At 37.1% G+C, this 11,570-nt stretch overlaps 1 protein-coding gene across 1 annotated transcript in view; it reads left to right on the forward strand.

The window, feature by feature from the left end:
* Nucleotides 1–11,197, forward strand: part of LOC134754231 (uncharacterized) — a 69,755-nt gene extending 58,558 nt beyond the window's left edge. Inside the window, exon 2 of the mRNA XM_063690406.1 lies at nt 9,159–11,197. Within this exon, the coding sequence (XP_063546476.1) occupies nt 9,159–10,567 (1,409 nt within the window). The 3' untranslated portion in view covers nt 10,568–11,197. The remainder of the gene's footprint in view (nt 1–9,158) is intronic.
* The last annotated feature ends 373 nt before the right edge of the window (nt 11,198–11,570 follow it).

Here is an 11,570-nt window from a genome sequence, read left to right on the forward strand (position 1 = left end):
TTTAATAGCTGACGGTCTTTCCACCGCGATACAACCGGCCGACGATTTGTTTTATTAACAATATCATCTAAACTACCATCTGACAAAGTATGAAATGGGATGCGATGACTGAAAAGATTTTTTTACATGTTCATGTGACCAGCTAACGGTCCACCGAGATACAACCGGCTGACCATTTTTTTAATTCACAATAGCATCTAAACTATCATCTGACAGAGTATCAAGCGGGAGGCGATAACAATTTTTTTTGCGTGTTTCGGTGGCTGCCATTCCTCAACCCATCAACGGAGCGGCAGCTGACGTCCACAGGGGTTCATCATACATAGCCATTAACCACTAAAAAAATAAATGACTGCAAAGCGCTGATTTGGTTATGGCGCGCTTGTAATAAAAACCGGCCAAGTGCGAGTCGGAGTCGCGTTCCAAGGGTTCCGTACATTACTCAAATTAAACAATTTATTTTTTATGTGAAACGTGCGTGAAATGTCTTTAATAAACCCGTAGGGGTTAGATCAAAAACTAAATAATTAAGTCCGACTCACGCTTGACTGCTTATTTCTAATAAATTTTCCTGTGATCTATAGGTAAAGATCTATTTTGTGTATTTTTTTCAAAATTTTATACCCAGTAGTTACGGAGATAAAGGGGGGAATGCTCATTTTTTGCCTATTTTCGTGAATAACTTCTAAACAATTTAAAAGTGCTTGTTGCTAGGCCTATTTGAATAAAGAATATATTGAATTGAATTGAATTGACTGTTTATCATAAAATTATAAAAAATATACATTTGAGATTCTCACAATAAGCTCTTTCATTTGATATGTAACACGATATAGTTTGAAAAACTTTTTTTTTTTAATTTTCTCTTTTACCCCCCAAAAGTGGCCCCCGTGTTTAAAATTAATTTGTTTACGTTACATGTCCGTCTTTGGGTCACAAACTTACATATATACACCAAATTTCAACTTAATTGGTTCAGTCGTTTCCGAGAAAATAGGCTGTGACAGACGGACAGACACACAGACAGACGCACGAGTGATCCTATAAGGGGTCCGTTTTTTCCTTTTGAGGTACGGAACCCTAATAATGATCATGTTCCCACGTAATGATTGAGAAAACTTCGAACTTCGAAAAATAACACATTTGTAGTAGTATATGAAGCTAGTAGGTACTTTAATTTTATAAGTTAACTATTAATGGCATTATTTATATTTATTTATTACGGATAAAAAAACTGTATAAAATAAACGCCTCAATTTAGTACATACCAAGCTTTAGCTATAAATCTTAATCCGTCGATTTGACTTAGGTATTTATTTGTAAGAAACAAATAAAACACAAATTAACTAATTGAGGCTTGTAAAGTATAATGCATAAGGGAATATATTTTTATTATAATTTACGACCTCCACTACACGCATGATCTACTCATACTCAAACAACAAAATATCTGCAAAAGATACACAAATACGAGGTATAGCGCCAAATGCCGCGCGCCTCTGGGCTGTAGGTTATTCTTTGAACCTCGTTCCGCCGCAGTCGCCGCACCGAGACGAAATTCACGTACGATCGCAGTGAGCGGGGTGCGGGTACAGAGACGCTGAGACGCTCAAGGCCAAATCAGCGAGAATCGTCTTAATTTGTTATGTTGTTTCTGCATCCATCCACACTACAAGCTGTGTTATTTGTTCGTGACGAAGACATTTCTTTGGCACAGCGCGCGGTGACGTGCGTGCGTGAGTGCGTGTGGCAACCAACTAGCTAGCTTGAGTCCCGCCGGCGGGAAGCGAGTCGTAGGTATAAATCCGAGCTCAAAACGACAAAAAAAAAAACGGAAATCAAAATTTCGTCATATGCCTCTCTATCGGTTTTGAATATTCGAGCGTTAGAGAAGCAGATTTCGTTTCGTTTTTCGCATTAGAGCCTCAGGAAGGTACAGTCGAAGACAAAATTATCGATCCAAACATATGGCTCAAAAATATGTGAACACTATTGTCTAAGGTGTAAGAGCGTACACATATTTTTGAAACTAGACATATTGACCGGGATATAGACCGTGATTACCTTTTGTATTGTTTATGAGCGCTCGATATATATTATGAGCTCTAGACCTTTTAGCACAATTCTGTTCGTCTATATTCTAAATGAATCTATGTTTTGTGTTCTTTTTTTGTGCTAATAAATATTTCTTATTCTTATTCTTTTTTTCTTATAAACAATACAAAAGGTAATCACGGTCTATATCCCGGTCAATATAAGTCCAGTGAAACTAACCGTGAATTATTCAAAACTCTTATTTTTGAAACTTTGGGAATGTATATATATTCATGTGGATTTGAGTTTTACTTTTTGGTTTCAAATTGTTTCTTTCTTTCAATGGAGCGACAAAAATGTTAAGAAAGAAAGAAAAGTGTGCTCTATTTACGCGTGTTATTGGTAGGTAAAATGTTTATTAAGTTACTAAATATATCCGTAAACTCTTAAGGAAAATATAGTTGTTTTGAAGTTATTAGTCACAGAAAATAACGTTAATTAAATACTCATACAAAAAAGGAAAGGTAAAACGTATGTTAAAACTCAATTAGTGTAAAAAAAATATGCTCAATGTTGGAAAAAAATATATATACATATTGTTGGTCAAACCAAATTGTCAGTAAATAAGAACAAAAAAACTATACTCATCCTTTTCTTTTGGGTGCTAGTACTAGTGTAAGACAAAGATAGTATGATTCTCTCTGTCTATGTTTTAAATGAGACAGTCCAAGCATATCTGGACGCTAATCGTATTTCTCATTTCTTATTTTATTAATAAATCCAATCTACCTCAATATATAAACCCAAAAGGTTATGGGCCCAGCACGTTTCCACTGCGAAAAGCTTTAAATAAATAAAGTGAAAGTGAAAATGCTATAAGAAAGCCCAGCGCCAAAATTAAATAAGGTTAGCTATTACGAATGTTTTCAGCCACAACGGCGAATTTTTTTTATTTTTTTTATTATTTATTTAATAAATCTTACAGCTATCCTTACAGTTTCCCAATGCGATAGTGTAGACAGGCTATTAACATTAAAAAATAATTAATTACTACTATAACTATACTACTACTATAACTAGGTATATACATACTATAACTAAGAATAACACAACACAAACAATGTAACTTTTAGAAATTCACTCTCGGAACAGTAAAATACGTCAGTTCGATTGGCAACTTGGTTAAATGTGCGCAGGGCTCTCGTCCAAGGGGCCGTGCGCATCAACCCGGTGCGCGCGTGCGGCTCGGCTAGCAGGGGCGGCCTGCGCCTCCGCCACACGTACCGTGGGGGCGCGTAAACACCTATTAACTTTAGTAACTCTGGGTTACTGACCTTTCCACGCACTAACCTAAATATATAAGAGGCTAGTGCCAATTCCCTTCTAGCCTCTAGCTGGTTATATCCCACCATTCCAAGCACAAACAGAGTTGGATACATTCGAGGATAGAAGGGGTACACTCCATACAACTTTAGGTACAAGAACCTGATGAATTTATTTTGTATTCGTTCCAACATAAACTTGTATTTCGCCTCATTTGGGCTCCAGACGCCAGAACTGCTTTCCATGTGGCTTCTGACAAGGGCTTCGTACAGTGCGCGTATAGCTCTTACGTTAGAAAACCCGTGACACTACCGCAGAACGAATCCCAAGTTCCTATATGCCTTCTTGCAAATAATGGTAATGTGGTACCTAAAGGAAAGATCTGCGGTAAAATGCACCACCAAATCTCGCACTTCCGTCAAACGCTCCATCGGCGCCCCTTCTACCACGTATTGATGATGTATCGGGCTGTAGGACCTGCTGAAGGACATTGACGAGCATTTAGCCACATTAAAGTGCAGTTTATTGTCGTGACTCCATTGAACCACTCGATCAATATCATTCTGCAACTCGACGCAGTCCGATACATCTATAATTTGACGCACAAGTTTCAGGTCATCGGCAAAGAGCAAACATTACGCGTTTAATACCACACTAGGTAGATCATTAATCATTAGCACAAAGTGTAACGGACCCAGATTACTTCCTTGACTGACCCCTGGCTTTGCAATAAAACAAAAGATGTCGATTTCGAATCACAACGTGATTAACTACTTTTCACACTGCCTTGTCGTAACATTAGATACTAAAAACTAAAGATGAAGCAGAAAATAATATAATAAATGCTATTAAATTTATAAAAACTCTATTTTAACGCATATCAGTGAAAGAACATGGGTCAAAATCATAAAAATAATTAATGCAAATAAAAAAAAATCATTTATCCATATTTAAATACATTTTATCGTATTTTTATAAATCTTCATTTTTAGTTTTAAGGTGTGTTGATAGATGACAGTGAATTTACTGGGGTTACAAAATTTACTATGACAGTACCGGTCCATCTTATTATATCCTCTTTGCTAATAGCTATGAAAATAGCAAACGTGCAAAGCACATCGATATTAAATTTCATTTCGTCAAAGACTTAGTTAAGAACAAAACCATAACAGTGTATCGTGTAGACAATATTGCTGCTGATATGTTTATAAAAAAATTTATACCACGTCGGTGGCAATCAAGCATACGGCCCGCCTGATGGTAAGCAGTTACCGTAGCCTATGGAATGGATATTACACGCGCGTTGCCGACCCTTTAAAAACCTGTACAGTCCTTTTTTGAAGAACCCCATACTGTAGCCCCTCGGGAAAACCTCGGCAGGGAGCTCATTCCACAGCCGAAGCGTACGCGGGAGGAAATTCCTCTTAAACCGCACAGTACGCGACCATTTAGGTGCTAGGGTGTGAGGATGAACACCCTGCCGATGGCGAGCGGTGCGGTGATAGAAAGCGGCCGTTGGCATCATGTCAAACAGTTCTTCAGAGCACAGCCCATTGTACAAGCGGATACCAGGGACCGGACAACCCTTTCCGCGATAAAACCCTTTCAATGGGCGACACTTAAACACGGCTAACACATTGAAAGACTTTCCCTTTTGAACTGCAAGCCCATTCATACCCTTACCTTTGACTAACCCTTACCGAAAAGCTAACCAAAAATAAGGCTAGCTCTTAATAAGGGTTACCCTTATCTTTAAGCGCTTTTTATAAAGGTTTCCCTTTGCGTGAAAGAGACAGGATTAGTATATATCTACGGTAGTGTATGAAAAGGAAAGAAAATACGTGCCTAGTCAAAGAACGCCGCCGTCGCCGCCGACGATCGCTCGGATTCGAAGTAATGTGTGCTTTATGAACAAGGTAGACGACTTAAATTAGCACGCTTATATGCTAAAAGGAAAGCCCTTTATAAGGCTAACCCTTATAAGCAATATGCAAGGTGTTGGTGAGCGGATGATAAGGGTTTTGTAAGGGTATTTGGGCTACCGATTACTCAAATGTGGTAGCTTTATATAAGGGTTTTTAAAACCAAAACAAAGGGTTTCGTCTGGCAAAGGGTATGGTGAGTTAAGCCTTATGCAATACCCTTATAAAACCCCGATAAGGGATAGCGGGCCGGTCCCTGGCGGATACTGCCATTGCCCATTGTACAAAAATTCTGTTAGCAGATAAATTTGCGCACAATAGAGACTTACTAAACATTTATTAATAGTGTTTCCAGTGTTTCCTTAAAGTGATATTTCCAATATAAAGCTTTCAAAGTTATGTGTTAATGTTAACCCTATTTAAGTTAGAGTAACTATTTAAGTAACTAGGAACTGTTACTTTTATTGATTACTTATTTACTTGTTAATGTAAAACATGTTTATTTTATATATGTACGATTATAAATGTTTTAACTCTTGCCACATTATAATCGAGGAGGAGTGTTAAGATATTATTTTGTGCTGGCAAGAATTTACTCTTGGTTTACTCTGCTAAATAAAACAAACATGTCAGGACGCTAATCGTATTTCTCATTTTTATTTTATTAATAAATCCAATCTACCTCAGTATATAAACCCAAAAGACATCTAGCGTCAAGTAGCGGAATTATCAGTACTGCTTCTCGACACTAGATGTCACATATGTCGCGACTGAGGAAAAGTGTATTGCTCAACAATTTAAAACTAATATTAGAAGCAGAAGGAGTTGGAAATAGAGTTTCGGTTAATCCGGTTATATACTCGCCCTCAACCAAAATGACGACTAGGGCAATAAAACCCTTGAGCTCGCGTTATCAGTTTCCCATTGTATTGCACGGAGCGAGCGGAGACCATTAGTGCAGGTAGTAAACCCACATAAAGGAATGTCGATATTGTCGATAAGTTGAGTGAGTGAATAGGTACATTTCTTGTGCATGAATTCAATATTATTATAATAAAAGTGGAAATACGGTGTAACATTATAATTAAAAACATGTGCATAATATTTCAAATAAATAATTTATACAATTTCTTTATTTAAGGTATAGAAGTGTAAAACTGAAGCATAAAAAGGTTAACTACGCTACTATTTACTAACCTATAATATTTACACAGACAAAATTCATTAAATAATTGGGCAATTACAGTGAAACTAAAATAAAATAAAATTACATCGACGTCGTTTTAAACACTTCGTAATCGACACATTGCCATCACTACGACCGCCGAGCTTTATTACCCCTGCCTCGAGTTTTATGGCCTCAGTCGTCATTTTGGTTGAGGGCGAGTATAATATTAGCTGAAAATCATTGAGCATTAGACTTTCCGTTCGTCGCGACATCTATTGTCGAGTAGCAATACTGATAATTCCGCTACTAGACGCTAGATTTCGAGTGTCGACTACGAAAATAATAGTCGTTTTGGTAACAAAACTGATGTATGGAGTGAGCATTCTATGTCTACTTAATTCTCTTTGATGATACCTAAACGAATCAACAGGCTAGGAGGCAGGCGGGCAGGCAGGGAGGATATACTCTATTTAACATTGAATTATTTTAAACCATGCGCGACATATTTTGCAGTTATTTATAGACACAATTTTTATTTATTAAATCGGAAAGACCTATAAAGTTACTTGATGTGAATTTCATCAAGTTTCATGCAAATTAAAAGATGAATACTAAAATATATAAGTACCTACGACTTATATGAATACATTAAGTTGAATATAGGATTAAAAACCCAAGCCTAATTATAGTTTTTTTGTGATACTCAAACATCATACTGAAAGTTCCTATAATCTCAAAAACTGTAGTAGATATTAATTAATTTCACGGTTTAGACACACTTGTTTTAGTCACTCGCGCTCGCTTGTTTAGCTTTTTGTTGTTATTTAAATAATGTTAGTATGTCTCACAACAGTTTAAATTCGATTGTAGTAGATATGTTACATTTGCTTTTATTGTTTCTTTTCTAAACTCTTTCTGGCAATGTGTACGGTGCCCTATTGATATGCCGATAAAAAATACGCCGATTTTTGTTTCGCCGACAACGATTCGCCGACGGGTTCTTTGGCCGAGTAACGATCGGCAGAATCTCATTACGAGTAATAGTCGTTTGCAAGAGTAGTCAATAAGCAGAGCAATTGATACGCATATTTACTATTCGTAGAATAATCATTTGGAAACAGTCATAATTACCCGAGAAACCATTGGTCGAAACACAATAGGTCGAATGTTCATTTGGCATTAATATTGATTAGCAGAACTTCTCTCTTATTTATGGCTAGACTAGGACATGACTAATCTACATAATAACTTTTAGTTTGAGTTTGATAAAGATGGTTTTGATACATTTAATTGTCTACTTATGTTCACTAACAAAAATTACCATAAAATTAAAACCTATATTGAATAGGTTTTAATTTAACCTATAATAGGTATGCTTTTGTTCATATTTAGGTTAAAAATTGATTAAAACCTAAACTAGAAGCAATTACGGTATCTAGTTTTTTGTGACACAAACTTACAACGGCAGTAGTATATATGTGATTCTTCAGCGGGCAGTCAATTAGCAATAGGATATATTTTAAAAAATAAAAACATATAAACTTAACCATTTTAATAATTTTTATAAATCATCATCTGTATAAGCCAGCAATCTGTTTCTAATTATTAATCTAGTCTAGGTATACCTATAGATTTGACATACAGGATGTTTTTCCATCTAGGTACAGTGTACTAGGATGATGGGAACCATGAGGAATTGAGGGAACTTTCAAATTTTAAAGGCACGTGTATATAGGTAGTGATTTCGTTGTTTTCTAAAGTAACTAAAGCATTTCCTCCCGAAAACCACCAATTTGATGTAGTGCAACTGTAGCCTTACCACGAGTTTGGCACGACATATTCGCTAACGTCTTCGTAACTTACTTTTTATACATATACTTAACGCATATATTTAAAAAAGGATTATATTTTATTTCGTACTTTTTGAAGTCGGTTTTTTTTGTAAGAAGTTTTTATTTCGAAAATAATGATGTATAAAATGTGAAACGTTATTCGACTAAACATTGCTTAAACGAAAAGATTACTCTGCCAAATGAAAATCGTCCAACAATAGTTCTGCTAATTTACACAGAAGCGAACTGAACTGTATGTGAACCAAGAGTCTGCGTAACGTTAGTCAACCAAAAGTTACATCTACAAATAAATCACTCTTCGAACCGATGTTTGGCGAATCGTTGTCTGCGAATCGATAATCTGCTAAAAATTATGCGGAGAATCATTAGGTACCCAATGTGTACACATTTTCTTTACGATAGGACAATCCTCAGAAGTATACGGTCCATTTTTCCTCAGGCACTTTTTGTAAGAAAATTTAGGCTTTCAGTGATTTTGTACGGTGTTTGTGGGGTATCTATTTAGATTCATATTTTCTGACATGACACATGTTTCTGTATATACGTTGTGCATGTAGGTTTTTTTGTTTCTTATTATTATTGAGCACACCGCTGCGATATTTGTATGTGTATGCGTGGTGTAAAGTTGTTATCGACGAGGGTACATTGAAACTCGTATAAAATTATACCATGAAAGTTTCTCGTTCAAATTATAAAAACGCTCTACAATCTCTACGTACAATTTTTAAACTGCCATTGCCAGCATTCCTAAAATATACATCACACCCAACTTGTACTTCAAAAAATTGTTAGAAAAACCTCTTTTCAGTATCTGAAGCGTTAATATTGATTATAATTTAGTACTTTCTTTTATTTCAGGAGAAAGCTGTGTCGAGAAACCTTTGGCAACCTTGTGGCGGAACTACCAGCAATCTTCAAAGCCTGACGTGGTTATGAAATTGTCTGTTTCTAATTCCGGCCTGAAAGGCGCAACCAAAGAGCACGGCCTCACTGAATACTGGTCCCACCGAATCACATACTGTGCCAGTCCTCCTCATTATCCTAAACTTTTTTGCTGGGTATATCGCCACGAGGGGAAAAAACTGAAACATGAACTGCGCTGTCACGCCGTTCTCTGCGCCAAAGAAATTGTCTCAAAGAAGATCACGGAAGAACTCCAAATTAAAGTAAAACAAGCACTTCTTGAATTCAAAAAAGATCGGATATCAAAACAGAACGCTAGATTAAGTCTTGCTAATAGTGTATATGATAATCCAAGCATGCCACGAAGAAAAATTCTTCTGAGCGTCGGTGCAATGAACTATCGTCCACCTTTAGAGCGATCAAAATCCGCTCCAAAGCTTGGTGCGATTGAAGAACTATGTTCGGAGGAGGACGAAGAGGAAGCGGAAATGAATGCCAAGCAAAATATCTGTAATGCTTGGACAAGGAATTCTTTATCAGAGGATTCTGCCCCGAGTTACTGTTCTTCACCAATGTTACGCCTTAAGTCCCCACGCAAACTGTCGTGCCCGAGCGTAATGCACAGAACACGCTCGCATTCAGACAGTGGCCCTGTCTCGGATCAACTGATTGACCTCCTTTTGCAGGAAAGTCATAAAAATATGGGCGATAATTTAAGCGATAACGAAGCTAGTCAAAATGAAGCCAAGAAACAGGAACAAAGAACGCATACTTTAGAATCGATTTCTGAATCAAGCGAATTGCCTAATAACTCGACTTGTATGGGCCAGAACAGAAATCTGCAATCATTATCTCAAAGTAACTTCCTCGTCACGGATAGCGACGACGGATCAGTTTCTTCGGGCTGCGAGACGGCCAGCACGGTGAACTCTGACGCCGAACCGACCTCGTTGCCATCGCATTACGTTCAAGATGAGGTTAAGGAAGCTTCAGAAAGCGTGCAGAAGATTGCTGCCTTAGAAAGGATACAAAACTTTGAATGCATCGGGAGTGAGGGCGCCTGCTCGAGTGCAGTTGATGCTCAAAATGAAGTAAACCTTGTGCCGATTGGAGAAAAGAGTTCGTTCCGGCGCAGATCGACATATCCACCATTACGGATGAATGCCGTGTTTAATGAGTTCGAAGGCAATTTTGAGTCGCTTATTAACAATGGCACTGACATGGACAGTTTCAATTCTAGCTCGGAAACGGACGTTTTTAAAAACTCAGGGGACAACGACAGTGCCTGCTCTGATGAGTCTGGATACTCGGAATTACTCGAAAATGGCAAAGATAGTATCATCGGTAGTACTATTATGGTTTAATATAAATAGTAAATCTGTTTATGTTTTTCGGTGACTGTATATAAATCAAACTCATATTTAAAATGAATAGCTCCAAATGCACCGTAATGTAGACAAAGGTTACTAATACATAGTTAATTCTTAAGCTATTTAGCATGGGCGCATAGAAAATTGTACGTGTTAGTTATGTATGCTGATAGTAGAATCTACTAGAACCAGTGAATGTTTTTTATGTATATATCGTAGCTGTTACTCCTAATTCTCAATTATGACTAAAGAACACGAAAAATTGTGTTTAGTTACATAACATATTCGTATTAGGTATTAGCCTGTTTGTTGCGGATGCCCAGTAGTCGGTTCCTGGTCTTAAGTGTTGTAGCTAATTAGTGTCATTGGATTATATTTACCTGTAAATTCGCCAGATCATAGAGCTCTTAATTATTTACACGGCATTGGGTGTTGATTATAATTAGCAGGTAGTATGGGCCTATGGACACATAAAATAAGCGGATTTATTCATATTATATTATGACAGTCACTTTGAGATTGTACTTAGGCATTCCATAACGAATAAAACCGTAATATTTGGTCATTCATTATTGTTCGTCGTATTATTGTACGATACACGAAGAAAATAAATATGTGAACAGACACGTGAACCTTATTATATAACCTGCAAAAATACCATTACTGATTATAAATTGTATCAGGATATTGGCCAGGGCCAGGCAATAAGTATTAAAAATGCCTTAATAAAATGAGTGACGTTTGCCGGCGCATTACTGCGGCGATTATGGCGTTCAATCCGTCACTCATATTATCAAGGAATTTGACAGATACAGCGGCGGCCTTAACGCCGCCGCTGTAATGTCGCAACAGTATGCAACTGTAGTTGAAATGTTGAAATCCGAATGTCACCTATAGTGGTTCAATTTATGTCGTTTTGGCTACGGAACCATTGACATACCGAGGCTACGATGCTACAGGAGAATGTTTTGGATTCAGTTGTCATAGCTACGACCTG

This window comes from Cydia strobilella, chromosome Z, assembly GCF_947568885.1.
Source record: "Cydia strobilella chromosome Z, ilCydStro3.1, whole genome shotgun sequence".
NCBI classification, from domain to species: Eukaryota; Metazoa; Arthropoda; class Insecta; order Lepidoptera; family Tortricidae; genus Cydia; species Cydia strobilella.